At 34.8% G+C, this 17,732-nt stretch overlaps 1 protein-coding gene across 2 annotated transcripts in view; it reads left to right on the top strand.

Moving 5' to 3' along the window:
* ANO3 (anoctamin 3) overlaps window positions 1-17,732 on the top strand; it is a 451,354-nt gene that overhangs the window by 233,276 nt on the left and 200,346 nt on the right. Inside the window, exons 1-3 of one of the 2 annotated variants that reach the window (XM_057749055.1) lie at window positions 6,438-6,443; window positions 13,722-13,916; window positions 14,850-14,921. In XM_057749055.1, the coding sequence (XP_057605038.1) occupies window positions 13,724-13,916; window positions 14,850-14,921 (265 nt within the window). In that variant the 5' untranslated portion in view covers window positions 6,438-6,443; window positions 13,722-13,723. Of the gene's footprint in view, window positions 1-6,437; window positions 6,444-13,721; window positions 13,917-14,849; window positions 14,922-17,732 lie in introns of those variants that run through there. The other variant, XM_057749054.1, reaches the window with a different exon arrangement.

The following is a 17,732-nucleotide window of genomic DNA, read 5'->3' as shown; positions in this document are numbered from 1 at the left end:
CAATGCACAATTGAAAACTGAACACTGAAAAACTAAATTTGAAATCATACTACCTTTTGTAAAAGCTCCAACAAAATGAAATAGTCAGCTATAAATCTTAATAAAATATGTGCAGGATTTGTATGGAGAAAATGACAAAAATATGGTTAAATCAATCAAAGGAAGACCTGAATAAATAACCATATGAGATTCATGGGTTGGAACAATTGGCAAAATTAAGATGTAACTTCTTCCCAAAGTAATATATAGATTTAATTCAATCTCAGTCGTGATGTCAACATAATCATTTGTAGATATAGATAAGCTGATTCTAAAATGTATAAGGTCAGGTAAAAGAAAAAAAAGTTTAGTAAGAGACCTGCATAAGTATGGACAGCTAAATTTTTGACAAAGATGCAGTGGCAACTGAATGGAGAAAAGACAGTCTTTTCAACAAATATTTGAACAACTAGCTGGAATAACAAGAAAGCTATGTGCCAAATGTGATTACTGTTCTATACCTCATGCTGTATATAATGATTAACTTAAAATATATAATACACCTAATTGTCTAATATAAAACTATAAAAACCTAATATAAAATATTCATAACCTCGATTTAGGCAATGATTTCTTAGATACAGCATCAAAAGTATGATATATAAAAATTTACTTCATTGCAAAGAAAAACTTTGCTCTGCAAAGGACACTGTTAAGAAAATTAAAACACAAACCAAAAACTGGGATAAAATATTTACGAATGAAGGTATAAAAGAGTCTCAAATCTTAGGAAACCAAACCACTTAATTTAAAAAAAAGACAAAATATTTGAACAGAGATTTCACCAAAGAAAATATATGGATGGCAAAAAGCACAGGTAGGGATGCTCAAATCATTAGTCATTAAGGAAATGCAAATTAAAGTCACAATGCAAACACCCTCTCATGATTAAGTATTAGAATATCTAACAACAACAGCAACAACAATTCTGTTGGTGAGTGTATGGTACACTAGGGACTCTCTCATACATTGGTGGTGGTACAGCCACTTTTGAAAAAAGTTGGCATTTCCTCTAAAAGTTAAATGTGCATTTACCATATGACCCAATAAGCCTACTTCCATGTATTTATGAGAACTTCAAACCTCTACATGAATGTTTATAGTAGCATTATTCATAATCACAAAAACTGAACACAACCTGAACGTACCTACATGAGTGAATGGATAATCAAATTGTGTTACATACATACAGTGGAGTAATATAAATGAATAAATTATTGATACGTACAAAAACATGGATGGTTCTCATATGCATTTTTCCAAATGGAAGAACCTAATCTTAAAATTTAAAAAGTTTACGGTTCTGTTATGTGGCACTCTGGGAAAGGCAAAAAAATGGGTAAAAAGAACAAATCACAGATTGTCAGGAACTAAGGGTGAAGAGAAAGCCTGAACACAAATGGGAGAACTTGGGAATTATTTGGGGTGTTGTAATTTTTCGGGCTCTGTGTTTGGAATGGTTATAAGGATTTATGCTTGTGTCAAAATTCAAATAACTGTACACCAAAAAGTTAATTTTAGTCCGTGTAAATTAAAAAATAGATGAATAAAAGGAAAAAACCTCAAGCACATCTATTATCTCTCAAAACACATGATTTTTATAATGAGAATAAAAAGTGCTTGGCAAAAATAATCTTAGGTTTTATTGAACTCAAAACTTTGCAAAACTAGTATAATCTTCCTTATGAGTGTAAACCATGATTTTAAAAATATAATTCTATAATAATATGATTTCTTAATTTTAAAAATTAAGGCTAAAATACTATTAAGCTAAATTAAAACTCAAATTCTGACTTTCTATAAAATAAATATCCTTGAGAAGGGTAGTTGGTAAATAATAGGTGGTAAATTGATTATTAGTAATACAAACATAACAATTTAGCAGCAATATTAATAATAGCAATAATATATACAATCCTTATTACTTATCACTTGACTTTAAAAATGGACTTTATTTTTAAACAGCATAGTCATAGCTAAAATTTCTCATCCTGAATGGTTGAAAAAATATCCAGAATAAATACTGTTTTTCTAGGTTTTTTTTCTAGTATCAGTAAACTAATTTTTCCCATTCTTAAGCTTCTGAAATAAGCTTTCAATGATAAAATATCAAACTGTGTTCAAAAGCAGATGTAGAAATTGCCAGCTTTTGGCACAGTATGAAGAAACCCATAAGAACAACAGCAGCAGGTGGCAAGAAGTGGGAATTTCTATGGTTACAAATGTTCATGGCAGGATAAAAACATAGAACACATTGTGCCCCAGTGCAGTACTAGTTAGATTAATCATGCTTGTGTTTGGGTTCATATTCTACACATCAACAAAATTTCTTCTAGTTAGGTTATTGGTTTTACCATTGACAATGTGTGGTTGGAAGAGATTGAACCATGTTTTTAGTTTTTCAAAATGTTGTCATAGACCTGTGAGATACAGTGAGAGTCTTCTGAACCTCCCTACTTCAGGACAGGGTGTAATCCAGGTTTCCTTGCAGGGTCCATATACTTTGGCCAAATGACTTTTTGAGCTCTTTAGAGAGGAACAACCTGTGCTGTTCTCAGGAGTAGTATAAATATTATAACTTTGCAGCTTGTCAGAAGCAATATAAGACTTTAAGTGTTTTATCCTTATCCAAACCGAAGATTTGTTTTCATTTGGTGTTACCTTCCACAAGGCAAGCAAGGATGGTTAGGGATTCCATTTTACCCCTTTACATACATGCACACACATACACACACACAAGTACACTGAGTGTGATGCAAGGAGCACCAATATGGATTTCATAATAATAACTCCAGGGTATTTAAAGGTTTCATCTTCATCCCTTCCTCACAGTGTTGAGAACCCAAACGCTTTAATTAAGCGTTTGAAATCTATCAGTGGTCACGGTAGTGCTAGAAAAAAACAACAAATATTTTTGTTAAACCTGACGGCCCTGAATTGCATTTCCATTTGAATATGAACTTGATGATGAATGAATGTTACTGAAATCTCCTTGTTTTTAGTGAACTTCAGACAAGAGACAGCTCAGGAGCCAAAATCCTGAAAGTACAATACCTTGCTCTTTCCAGTGAAGAGTTCAAACAGGTGTTTTGGGTCCCAAGTGATCTTGTAGGAATGTGTGTGAAGGGGCATAGTTTTCAGGCACACACAGGGGGATGAGCTGTCAACTGTCAGAATTCTTCCAATGATCACTACTTGGTGGTTCCCCAAGGTCATTACCAGTCTTTCCCCAAGAAGTCCACTGCTCCCATCTGCATGAAAACACACCTGTGGTACATTAATTGAATGATGAAATTCAAGGTTTCAGGGGTTAACTGGAGATTATTTTAAAAGGATATCTGCAACTGTTCAAGGTTATTTGTGATACGTGTCCTAACCAGACTACCTCCTATCAGTGCTTCCATGATCTCCAAACACAAAAGAGTTAGATAGCAAATGTAAAAAAGAATATCTATGAGCCTTGTTAGACATTGTAATTAGGCAGTTCAGAAGGAAGTTTTGGTCCCATCTGGACCAAGTTTTGGTCCCCTCATTAGAACAATTGTCATTTTGCATGACATTCCCAAATTTCTTATTATGTTGGTAGAAGGTTTGCTTCTGCTGTTGGATTTTAATCTTTTTTGATACTTTATTTACTTATGTATTTATTTATTTATTTGCTTGCTTGCACCAGGTCTTAGTTGCAACAGGCAGGTTTCTTAGTTGCGACTCATGGGCTCCTTAGTTGTGGCCCGCTGGCTCCTTAGTTGTGGCATACGAACGCAGTTACAGCATGCATGTGGGATCTAGTTCTCTGACCTGGGATTGAACATGGGCTCCCTGTATTGGGAGTGCAGAGTCTTAACCACTGTGCCACCAGAGAAGTCCCTGGATTTTAATCTTTGAGAGTGTATGGAGAATCCACTAACTCTCAGCTTTTCTCTTTGGCATTGATTCATGAATCCTTGTTCAAATGGCTGTTTTCTTTTTTTTTTTTTTTTTTTTTTGGCCACACCTTGGGCGTGAAGGGCTCCCCAAGCAGGGATTGAACCTGTGCCCCCTGCAATGGAAGTGCGGATTCTTAACCACTGGACTGTCAGGGAAGTCCCACTATTGTTGTCTTTTGAACATAGAGGTCTCTTGCCTTCGAAGACTTAGGCAGGAGTTTCCTCAAGTATTCTGTAATTTCTTTCATCCAGCTGCAGTCCTTGACCCTAAGTACCAAAACCTAAACTGGAAGGTTATGTTCTTTACAGTGCTCTGTAGCTCTGTGATACATGAAATGTGAATGTTTTTGGAAAATGAGCTGCTTATTATTTTATTGGTATAAGAGCTCCAGAAGCTTCCCCTTTTCTAATCTACATGCTACATTGGTTCTGACTTTAAATCTTATTACATCTAATATATGCATGGCATCATTGGTTCAGTTACAATAATAGCAAATACATATAGAATAAACTAAGTACCAGGCATTATTCTAGCACTTTATGTTTAATCATTTAATCTTCACTCTCATAATTCTATGAGTTAATTATTATTATTCTAATTATAAAGATGAGGAAACAGAGATTAAAGAGTTTATCCAAGATCAAAAAATCATATTGTGCCAGATCTTGTGCACAAGTGAAACCATCACTCTTATCGATCCACCCATACATTGCTCTCTCTCTATAAATCAAACATGTGCAAGATGCCAAGGTCTCAAAACTGAATGAGAATTGGTTTCTTCCTTGAGGGAGCTCATGGTGTCACAGAAAAATGCGCATCTATACTAGAATAGAAGTGCGTTGGCAATGTTACAGAAGCACAGGCGTTAATTAAGAAAGCTTTTCCAGAGTTGGTAGCATCTGAGCCCCATTCTGAAAAATAGCAGTTTTCAGGAAAAAACAAATAACATGAAGAAAACGTAGCTGAGTTATTGAAGGAATTGACATTGACTGTGAATGAACTAGGTATCATGAGCTTATGACCTTGACTACATTGGGAAATTATGGGAAAAAACTGCTACAGATTTATCTTTTACTTCTTTTTTCCCCCTGTGCATTCTAAAGAGAGCCCTTTGCATCATAGCACATTTCATATATAACAGGCATCTTATTTCCTGTCAAAATCTATTTGAGTTCTAAAAAGGAAGCAAGGAAATTAATGGCATTTGGGGGAGGGGAATTTGCAATAGCTCAAATCAATATATGAATCATTGTTTTGTGATGGTAAATATTCATATCCTGTTTGTGACAATACCAAATTCATATTTAATTTAAGGAAAAATCTCATTTATTCTTCAAAAAAACACTAAGGTGATAGGTTTTCTGAGCCTTCAAGTTTCAGAACACTGTACCATGAAGAGTAAATGCCTCTCGATGACCCCTTGAGATTTTAATCTCTGTGGGTACAGGGACTTTTATCTATTTGTTCTTTGCCATATCCCCACTGTCTAGAAAGAATATCTAGCATCTATTACAGTAAACACTTGTCAAATGAATATATTAATTAGTAAACTACTTAATAGAGCTTTATCTCAATCTTTCATTTGGTAAGTATTCCTTTCCATACTATACGTGCAGACCCAATGCCAGGTGCTGTAGCTGTGTCTGTGAACAAGACGAACATGGCCCCTGATCTCATGGAACTTCCCTTGTAGCTAAAGAGACTATATGTTAAATAATATCCTAATAAATAAATACATGCAAGAAAATGGTAAGTCCTACTAAAGCAGAGTATATGTTTCTAATAAGACATATAGCAAGGAAATGAACCTAATTTGGGGTGGGCTGTGTGACTTGGAAATTAGAGAACAGTACGCAAAGGTAAAAACAAGGGCACTCATTTCACCTTCAAAACTTTAAAAATGTATTTTCACTAATTTAGAAACCCTTTCATAATTGTGTGCCCTTCTTTTAGTATTCTGTCTTGCGTTAAACTTACAAGAGAGCTTTGCTTGTTCATTGTAATATGTTATAATTGAAGAGATAAATTTTAATGTTGCTACTTGTTTAAAAGCTAACTTCAAATTGTTTACCGTTGTCCTGCATCATCTTGTGCAGAGCAAGCAAACTCAAAAGTACATTAAAGCCAATAGCTGCCTTTCCCATGTTTACTTGTAAGCATCTTCGAGTACTTATAGCTTTAAAAAAAAAAAAAACAACTTTAAATTTTATTCTCTAGTGGTAAAAGTGCATATGTTGTTTTCTGCTCCCAAAGGTTATGCTCAGAGCGCCTCCAAAGTTATACATCTGTATGTGTGTAGTGGATAATCTCTGTAGATCCCTCCAGATACATCCTGCACCTTTTTCTACCCCGCCCTGTGGCCCAGCAAACAGATGTCTATGACTTACAGCAACCCTGGATTCTCATGGCCTCTAGCTACTGTGTAGAGTTGACCAATGGGAGGCATCAGCAGCAGATTAGTAGCTAACAGAAGAAAGGTTGGGGTATTTTATTTCCCTGACTCCCTTCATGCCAGTCTGTGGTTGGCAGTGGCTACATTCCTGTGTCTAAGCACACGGGATCTGCCAGATTTCCTCTCCCCCACCTGTAATCGTCTCCAGGTTTCTAGATATGCTTCCTCTCCTTGCTCTGCAGGTCCAAGGGTGGTAAAGGTTTCTGGGCATTGTTAGCTGTAGGGAGCTTCACTGACCGTTCTCTTTTTCTCTTACTCCTGCACACACCCTTTAATTAATCTCTTTATTAAGCTTTCTTCAGTTACTCTGAGTTAGCCATCTCTGCCCTACTCGGACTTTATAAGTAGATATACTTTTCATTCTTCGAAGTGAGAGGAAAACTGAAAAGTGAGTGAAGAGCAAACTATTGTAAAAGAAGTTTCTGAGTAAACAGAGAAGTTGCTTGTTATATTACAAAGAACAGAGACCTTGAAATCAGATGGACCTGGTTTGTTTCAGGCTTCAACTTCCTGTGTGTGGGACTTGAGACAAGTTACTTACGTCCTTTATGTCTCAGGATTCTCATATGTAAATTGAGGGTGACAAGTCCTAACAGGACTGTCATGAGAATTATTGATGACAGGATGCACTGAGCACTTTGTAGGCATTCAATAAACGGAGCTTTTATCACATAGAAATAACTTCCACCAAAAAGGACACACTCAAGCCACAAATCAGACATGTTCTTCTGAAGGAGAGAAAACTGTAATGACTTTTGACAAGGCAGAAAAATAAGAAGATTCTGTGCCCATTTATGCTTTTTTGCCCCAAAGCTTATTACTTAAGTAAACATGCTTTGATTGTATCCACTAATATAGAGAAGTATGTTTGGATTTTGTGAAATCAAATGGCATCCTGAGCCCATCAGTTCTAACATACTTCTGATAAAAGTATAAAATCTTTATAAACCACATTATTCATCTCGAGAGTGTAACAAGACAGAAAAATGTATTTACTTTTTAAATTTCCCCCTTATGGACATAATATAAAACAATATCGTGTTCTTTTGTTACAAACATCCCAAAATTCTTCTAACAATTTACTTGGCAGAAATTTCAAGGTTTAATCTATAAAATATACATTTTTTTTTCACATGATTCCTTAGGATAAATTAGTTTTCTTGAAATTTTACTAAAAGAGTGGATCTTTTGAAAAATGTGTATTTTGCACTGAGAACAATCAACCAATTTTTCTTTACTCTTCAATTTTCTCTTTGAAGTTTTCGAAGGACATATTTTTCCAATTAAAACTCCATATTATCTCAAAGCACCTTGAGTTAAGTAATATCTCAATAACAACTTTACCTCCTTTGATGTCACGTCTTATGTGAATGTATTTCCAGAAGATACCTTTTTTGAAATTACATCTTATTTGCAACTGGACCTTTGTGTATACCCAAGTGAATTGTCATTTCATGAGATCCTTTTAAATATGTGAGCATTTATGAAGTGCTCTTAGAACAGTTGCAAGTAGTACTAATTGTTGCCTTAGAAAAATCTGTTCTAAATACAGGAAATGAGACATGTCTATGCTTCTACAGGTTTATCCTTGAACTCAAGAGCTGCATATGCTTTCCCAAAGTGATCTGTTACTATGGGCTCTTTTCTAGTTATTAGCTTTAAATAAGTAGCTGTCAAATATTATTCAAGGGTATCAGGTAAAGTCATACAAGAAAAGAAATGGAACTTTAGAATATAGAAGAAAAAAGGCCTGAAGTGCTGTGGGGATAGTTAGTGTTGATCATGCCAAGCAAAGAGCAGATACTGCTGGTTATGCCAAGTAGAATATGATGGCATTTGATGTGGAACTTTGAAAAGAAACTATACTCCTTAGAACATTAGGATATCACACTTTTAGCTTAGATTATACTGATTTCTAGCAAAGCTGATCTGTATGATAGCTTTGGAAACAATAGAGCAGGAAATGAGAAAGCACTGCTTTAAAGATAAATGGGAAGGAAAATGAGAGCTGTAGGAAGGATATGTGTATCATCAACATTGTTTTCTCAGTTTTCTTTAGATATTGCATTTAACAAATATTTTCAGCAGTTATGTACTTATGGAGAGTTTTAAACAAACTTTCTTACTTGATATGCATAATACCTTGAAGAAAATGTGTTAAATCAATGAAGTATAAATAAATAAAAGTGTAAGAGAAAGAATATGTCAAAAAGAATCAGCTCAGATTACCTTCACAATCAAGACTTCACTGGTACTACTACTTGGATTAGGAATTCCTCTTTGGTGGTTTTATGATGCCTTATCCATATTTTTATATTAGTTTTTAATCTAAAGAACTGCATATACACACATACACACACACACACACACACACACACACACACACGTGATAGGGAGTATCATTTTCACGCAACACTAAGTCCTGGTCCAGGGAAAGAACTCAATAATTGTTTGGAATTATTAAATAAATGATAGAAAACTGAATGAATAAAAATTAGGTTTAAAAATAATAATATTGGTACCAAGCAAAGAATGGGGAAGGAGAGGTAAAATAATTACCTTCGAAACCAGAAGTAGACTTTTGCTTATAAATAGAAAACTTAAAATAACATTTGACGATGGCTGTGAGGAGAGTGATTGGGCTGAGTGAAATATGACAACGTACACAGAGACTCATTTCTCAGCTATAGAAGAGGAAACTGAGGCACAAAAAGTTTAAACAACCACCTAAAGCCACACAGCTAGTGAGCCAGGCTTGGAATGAGAAGTCTGGCTTTGACTTCCTAAAGTATCTTCTCTTCACTGTGATATTATTCTGTTTCCTCAAAAAACGTGTCAACAATTCTCACAGAAAATTCCTGGATGACAAAAAAGTAAATGCTAGTAATTCTTTGGGATTCACCTTTTATGTAATAATAATTGCCTAAATCCATGATGTATTTTATGTTGTGAAATTGGAAAATATTATTACAGCCCCTGCAGTTACAATGTCATCTTGAAATAAAACATTAAGAACATAAAAAAAATAATAATAATATTTATTCCATATAACTCAGTTACACACATTGTTAACTAAATGATGGAAACTGAAAAATGATAATTAGGTTTACAATTTATAGCTGATACTTATTTTGTACAACCCAGTTATACACATTGTTAACTCATAGCAGATTATATATTAGTCATATCTATTATTATTTTATAGATCAGCACAAGAACAACAGTTTGATAGGTGATGGGTAGACATTCCCAGTTAATGTGTACCAAACAGCTCATATTCGCTTTTCATCAACATATTTTTCACAGTTGTCTAAGATTGTGAATATAGAATTACAGGTTCTGAGGTTTGCTTTAACTCTGTGGTTTCTACATTCAGAGCTCTCTGCTTAAAATTTTTGTGATATTTTTACCAAGTGAAGCCATGGTAACCACCCATCCAGGATTGGGATTCATGAAGAGCCATGGAGCATTCTGAAAAGATCGTGGGTTTTGGAAACCAATAGCTATAACTTTCACATTCAGTTCTGCCAGTTGCTTGATTTGTTACCTAGAGTAAGTAAATTTCATTGCCTCTCTCATTTTCATTTCCCATTTTCAGTGAGTATGTTAAAAAATATTTTATGAATTTTGGCAAACACAATTATTCAAAAGAAAGAACATAGGCAGATAAAATTGTGGAAAATAATGTGCAAATAAGCATATGCAGAATTCCCCAAAGAACAGTAGCTAATTTGCATCCCTTACCTGGACTGCAGCTATAGCTCCTTTACACCTCTTTAACTCACTTACTATACTGCAAACAGATTTTTTTTTTCAGTTTTCTAAATACATTGCCATCTTCCTACCTCAGGGCTTTCACACATGTTATTATCTTTGCCTAAAAACACTCCCCACAAACACATATAAATGTCCACACAAACATACATTAAACACCTTTCTATATGTTAGGATGCTTTACATTTTTTTGGCCTAACATCACTTCTTCAGAGAAAATGTCCCCAACCACTTTATAAAGAAAGTTCCCTTTATGATTCTCCATTATATAACTGTGCCTGTATTTCTGTAGCATTTCAGACAATTTATGTATATATACGTATTTATTTGTTTGGTCAATGTCTGACACTCTATTAGAATGGAAGACCCATGAGGGCAGGAATTATATGCCCATCTTGCTCACCACTGTATACCCTTTGTCAGCAGGATGCCTGTAGAGAGCAGAAGCCCAAATAACATCTCCTCAGTGACTAGGTGAATACAGAGAGGAATCAAATGATGGAAAATGCTGACAGCACTGATGAGCATAAAGCTAGTCTCACCCTATATTGGTTTATAAAATAATAATATCTACCAATGTGGTAGTCATCTTTAGTTCAAAGAACAGTTTTGAACATACACAATGGCGTCAGTGGATTAAGGTGACTGGTATTATTATAGAGTCCCTATCAAGGCCATTTCTCAGGGACCCATGCATTTCTCTCTGAGTCCCATATCTTTGCTAGCAACTATCACCATCTTCCACCTGTATACTACCACCCCCAAAAGAATATTTATTCTTTTACTTACATGTTCTTCTAGAGTAAAAGGCAAATTCTCAACCAGAGCTCAGTAATAAAAAACTGATCATTTAGTATTCTACATCAGTATTTCCTAAATAAAAGAAAATATCAGACCACATTACAAAAGATTCATAGGCATAAACATTTACTATGACAGATTTTTTTCCTTTTCTATTCCTTGGATTAGTAAAGAAAACACTAGTCGGTCCTTAACTAAGGGGGATTGTATGATATTTAAGTAGGATTTCAGTATAAGTTCTGTGGGCCTTGGGGAATTCCTCTTCAAAAGGGTATTTTCCTTTCTTATCATTACAGAGTCCCACAAAACTAAGAGACTGGGTCAATTCATAATTCTTCCTTCAGTCCCTTTCTAGTTCACATTTTATTTTCACATTGAGAATTAATGTGAAAATAAATACTTTTTTTTATAAAGCAGGATTTTATAATCCCTACTGCTGGGTTTATCTGCATTTCATCTATTTAGCCATGTCTTATTTGTGTAGAATCTCTTGCAAAAATTGTCTTGTTATTTTTTTTTCAAGATTCTCATTTGTCTCAAAGGGCAATGAACATTAGTACCTCTGCTTGTCTTTATTTGAATTCATGCATTTGAAAAATTCCTTAGAAATCTGGAGTTAATTCATGAGTTGATTATAAAGTAGCTAAAAAGTATTGACTGGATCAATATGAGTAGAATTTAGTTAAATTTGTTTGTCTTATAGTAAATATGATAATTACTGAAAATATACCTTTCCTCTCTCTGAACCCCTTGCCTGCACCTATTAAGACCCAGATTCTACTCTATCTCAAAAATGGAGTTAAGATGAATAACTTGCAAGGCAAAGGCTCTGTGTACTGGTACGTTTGCATTGCCTTTTTCACCTTTCAATCACGGCATTCAAAATTTACTTTAATATAGGAAATCAGCATGTGGGCAGGTGAATAGGGAGGGTGGTAGGAGCAGATGTGTTTCTAGATATATTCCTTCTATGTTTTAGCCTCTACCAGTATGGATTTTGGCAGCTGTTCTTTACATTTCAGCATCTATGATTTTCAAGGTAAATAGATGGTGTTCAGGAGTTTCTAACTTAACTTATGGGTGCAACATGATATGATGGTTTTAGCACTAGAAACTGTTTGGAATATAAATCCCAAACAATTTACTTTTTTGTGTGCTGTAAGGCATATTACATATCCTCTCTAAGTCTCAGTTTCCACATAACTAATAGGTATAATATCTGCCTTGTAAGATTGTTAGAAAACTAAATGAAATAAATACAGCATATTTACATATACAGATAATATGTAGTCACTAAAATACTATAAACACTAAGATACTATAAACTGTATATATGAATGTATATACAGTTGACCCTTGAACAACCAACAAAAGTTTGGACTGCAAGGGTCCACTTACACATGGATTGTTTACAATAAAAAATTCTACAGTATTACACAATCTGAGGTTGGTTAATCCACAGATGCAGAACTACTCATAGGAACACTGGAGTCAGAGGCTGATTATAAATTGTAAGTGGATTTTTAACTGCATGAAGTGTTGATACCCCAAACTCCCACATATGTATATACACACTTACTAAGTACTTATAAAATAGTAAGAAGAAGCCTAATAATACACTAGAAAAACTGTAAAATAGCTTAGTCACTTAAGAATTATAATTGGCTGAAAAATATATGAAAACATGTTCAATCTTTATTTAACATGAAGATTATAACTTTTTTTTGTTTTTTGTTTGTTGGCTTCTTATTTTATTCAGAGTTAAATAAATTGATACTATCTAGAGTTGGGCAATAAATTTCATAGGGAAATGGGTTCCATCTTGTACTATTTTGGGAAGTGTGAAAAGATAAAACTTCTAGGGAGGGCAATTTGGCATTATTTATCCAAATGATAAATATTCATGTCCTTCAAACCAGCAGTTGTACATCTAGTGTTTCCTCTTCGAGAAATACGCAATATGTGTAAAAAAGTCACATGCCAAAATACTCATAACAGTATTCCAGGGCTGAGGAATGCCCTGGGATTAACGGGGGAGCTGAGGGTGGATGGGGGCGGGGAGTACAGGGACATGGGGTCATTCATTGCTGGGAGCAAACAGTTACTAACTAGGACTTCCAGTTATGGAGGCAGAGTGCTGTTGAGGGACATTCTTTCTTCTGACAAATCAGTCCTCTCTGTACGAGAGGAACACAGGAATGCTGTCCCTTGACCCCTGCCTGCTGGCCAGGTTTCGTACTAAACCACGTATGCTGTTTCTTTCCAGCCTCTTGCTCACTGTTAGTACATGATGCGTGTGTTTAAAGGAGGACAGGGTATAGAAAGAAGGGCTCTGGTTAATAACAGTAATTTGAATGTCTATGCATTAGGTTTTATTTGTTTTACTGATTAAAAACCTAAATGGTTAGATTTCTCCAAAGACAATCCAAATTATTGTTCTCATAACTCCCCAAATGAATTTAAACCTCAGTTTCTATTTTTACATAACCTTTAAAAATAGTGAAAGCTCAAACTGGAAGAGGAGCTATTTATTTCTCATAGCTATTTGACAAAAATCTCAAAACACGTTCCCTGACAATATAGAAACAAAACTAATTCAATTATTTCTAATCCCCAGGTGACGCTTTTCAAGAGTATTTCCTGAAACAGCCATCGTGAGAATTAAAATTATTCATTGATTTCTGCTGATTATTTCTTATTACTAAAACTTGCCATTTTGAATTTGCAGGTATGAACATAAGCAAGAGTGAGATAGCAAAAGAAACTTCATTAAAACCATCTCGGAGATCCCTGCCTTGCCTGGCCCAGAGCTATGCTTACTCAAAGAGCTTGAGCCAATCTACCTCACTCTTCCAGTCAATTGAGAGTGAATCTCAGGCTCCCACTTCTGTAACTTCAATCTCTGCTGACAAAGCAGAGCAAGGTGAGCTCTACACTTTTGTTTAACTTGTAAAGAGTAGTGTTTCAAACTCTTTGTCCCTCCTTCTCACCCTCTCTTCCTCCCTTCTACTAGTATTTATAGAGTGTTCAGGAAGGAGACTGGCATAGGAAGGAGAACAGTAGCCTATGCCAGTCAGACAAAAGACCATTTGTTGTCCAGATGTATGGTCATTTCTTCCTATCCTTGAAGGTAGCCAACCCCATGCAAATATGGACCTAATACTTTCTGTTGGCAGGAGAAGACAGACCAGCCACCTAAATCACTGGCTCATTAGCATTCCTGGTGAGAATTATTACCAGTAATTAAATATGCCAGCAATAATAAACTCAGTTTCCCAGAAAGAAAGACCCAAAACTTTAAATAATACCGACAGTAAAGCAGTGAGGATTTGGTTGCACGAAGATGTGTTTGGACAAGTGCTGGCAACCAAAACTACATACATCTGCCCACCTGAAAAACCATGATGCCTTTAAACAATCCCTTTTCACAAGAGTCAAGAGTCAAAATTACAACCAGGCCCCCTGTCATTCAGTGGGTGGGGTGTGTTTTTATTTTCCCATCCCTCTCTAAGAGCTTTTATGTTATGAAAATTCATTCCCTTATGATTTCTTAGGGTTACTTCTTCCTCTAGATAACTTGAAAATACCAATATTCTCTTTTCAGTAGTATTGGGAAATCACTACCTATTTTTAATAGTCAGCTTACATCCATGTCCAATAAGGAAAGTGGCTAATTGTTCAAGAGAATCAGTGTTAAAATATAATATAGATTTTTTCTCATTTCAGCTCATTAACTTAAATACATTTATTTATGTTTGGCCATCATTTGGACATCAGTCACTACAATCACTTTTCTAACTTTTGTTAAGTTTTTATTCTCCAAAACTAAAGAAGTCTTTTTTGTTGTCGTTTCCAGTTAACACTGAGGAGGAGAGAAAAGACTCTGTGCTCAAATGTTCTTTCGCTGATCTCAGCGATTTTTGCTTGGGTGAGTTGATTCCTAATATGTCCTTCCTCCTTTCCCCCTCTCCAAAGGTAAACTGTCTTCTTCAAACTTGGAACATTATTTTTTTAAGAAAAAATTTTGTGTTTAGTTTTTTTTTTCTTAAGCTCTTTATTGGAATATAATTGCTTTACACTGTTGTGCCAGTTTTTGCTGTACAACAAAGTAAATCAGGTGTACTTACACATATATCTCCATATCCCCTCCCTCCCGTGACTCCTTCCTACCTTCCCTATCCCAGCCCTCTAAGTCATCATCCATGATAGAGTTGATCTCCCTGTGTTATGCAGCAGCTTCCGACTAGTTATCTGTTTTACATCTGGTAGTGTGTATTTGTCAATGCTACTCTCTCACTTCATCCCGGCTTCCCCTCGCCACCCCCTTTGTGTTTAGTCTTTAACATTTGATGGGTGAGAATAATGTTCTGAGTTTAAAATATTATTAAGGTATTCCATTGTACATTTTGAAAGTCAAATACAGAAGATTTTTAATGAACAACAATTCTATAACTGAAAAAAATTCTGCTGTTAGTCGTTTGGAAATTTCCTTCAATTCTCTATAAACTAGTACATTTATATTACCATAGATAGATTTATCAAATTTCAACATTATCTGTTGATCTATTGTGCTAGATGCATATGCATATTTAATTTCCAAAACTGTTTTTTTGTTTTCAGAATGTAACACTTTTAGAGCATCCTATTAATTGTATTTCATGAATATAACGTCTCTGATCTCTCTAATAACACTTGCGATTGTATTGTTTCCTTTGCTCTTTAGATTTTATTCTGTTTTCCCAGGGATCTCTTTTTCTGCCTGTATTAATTATTCTCTTTTAGGCTGTAGAATGTTCTTAAATTTCTGGTGATTTTTTGGTCATCTGCTTTCATTTAAGAATAGAACAAAAAGCCTGACTCAGAGCTGGGTACAGGGACAAGTCTTAGAAACAGAAAGTCTCCACTCTAGAGTGAGTGGTTAAGGGACTATTGCTAAGATGACCCACCCAATGTCAAATTGAAGACTGCACTCTAAAGTGCCAATCCCCACATTACTGCTCTTGTGCTTTGAATTTTTTTAGAAAAACAGTTTATGTTTGCATGTTCTATTATCAGACCTTCAGTTCTCATCATGTTTTCGCTCTCGAATTGTATTCCTGTCCTCTGTTTATCTGCCATCTTTGAGTCCAGATATCTCTAAGATTTGGCTAAGGAAAGTCACTCTCTCATATCACCTCTGAACAAACTCTAGGTTAAGCTACTCCATCAGTTAACACTCTTCCATCAGAATTTTGCCTTCTAGAAAACTGCTGTAGGTTTTTACTTTTTGAAAGTTATCTTATTATCATGTTAACGAAGTTCCAGAGGAAGGGACAACAAACATACCTGGAAGCTCATTCAGCCACCTTGAATTCTGCTTCTTTTCTCCATGAACAAGTTAATGATAAATGGCTCTTTGATGAGATATTTTATTATATGGACCAAACGGGGAAATCTGTGGAACATTTATTATAGAGACTCAGTACGCAATTTAACATCTAAAAATCTAGCCCAAGAAAAATAACATCAGAAATGAAAAAACTTTTTTGTTTCCTCACAGCTTTTCTTTATAGTAATTATCGAATTTTAAAATGGAAGCAAATTGTACCATGTCACACTGGTCAGAATGGCCATCATTAAAAAGTCTACAAGTAAGAAATGCTGAGAGGGTATGGAGAAAAAGGAACCCTCCTACACTGTTGGTGGGAATGTAGGTTGGTGCATCCTCTATGGAAAACAGTATGGAGGTTCCTCAGAAAATTAAAAATAGAGCTACCATATGATCCAGCAGTCCCACTCCTGGGCATATATCCAAACAAAACTCTAATTGTAAAAGATACATATACCCCTATGTTCATAACAGCACTATTCACAATAGCCAAGACACGAAAACAATCTAAATGTTCACCAACAGATGAATGGATAAAGAAGATGTGGTTAAGTATATACTACTCAACCATAAAAAGGAACAAAATAATGCCATTTGCAGCAACATAGATGCAACTAGAGATTATGATACTAAGTGAAGTAAGTCAGAAAGAGAAAGACAAGCACCATATGATATCACTTATATGTGGAGTCTAAAGTAAGGCACAAATGAAGCTATCTATGAAACACAAAAGACTCAAAGGCCTAGAGAACAGACTTGTGGTTACCAAGGGGAAGAGGGAGTTGAGAGGGATAGGCTGGGAGTTAGGGGTTAGTAGATGCAAACTATTACAGATAAAATGGATAAACAACAAGATTCTACTGTATAGCACAGGGAACTATATTCAATATCTCAGGAAAAAATATAAAAAGAATGTATATGTGTGTAAAACTGAGTTACTTTGCTGCACAGCAGAAATTAGTATAACATTGTAAATCAACTATACTTCAATAAACAATTAAAAAATAAAAATAAAATAGTAAAATTAAAAGTTTATTTTGAAAATTAAACAAAAAACCCCCCAAAAACCAAACATAAAAGTGGAAGCAAATCGAATATTTTAGTAATAGGGAAATAGTTAAATAAATTGTAAAATACCTACATGCTAGAATATGACAGACCCATTAATAAATTGTATTATTGAACATTTAGTGAGATGTTGCTGAGAGGAAAAATAGCTTAATATAAATGTAGACTGCCTCTCAGTTAGTTAAAAATGTATTGCAATGTAATTTTAGTTAAAAATGTAAAAGAGCTAGAAAGTAATATACCAGTATGCTAGCTGATAGTATCTCCACATAAGATTATTCATGGTTGTTATATTTCTCCTTG

This window comes from Hippopotamus amphibius, chromosome 9 (assembly GCF_030028045.1).
Source record: "Hippopotamus amphibius kiboko isolate mHipAmp2 chromosome 9, mHipAmp2.hap2, whole genome shotgun sequence".
NCBI classification, from domain to species: domain Eukaryota; kingdom Metazoa; phylum Chordata; class Mammalia; order Artiodactyla; family Hippopotamidae; genus Hippopotamus; species Hippopotamus amphibius.
Note: the sequence above shows the minus strand (reverse complement) of the source record. Positions and strands in the feature narration are given on the sequence as shown.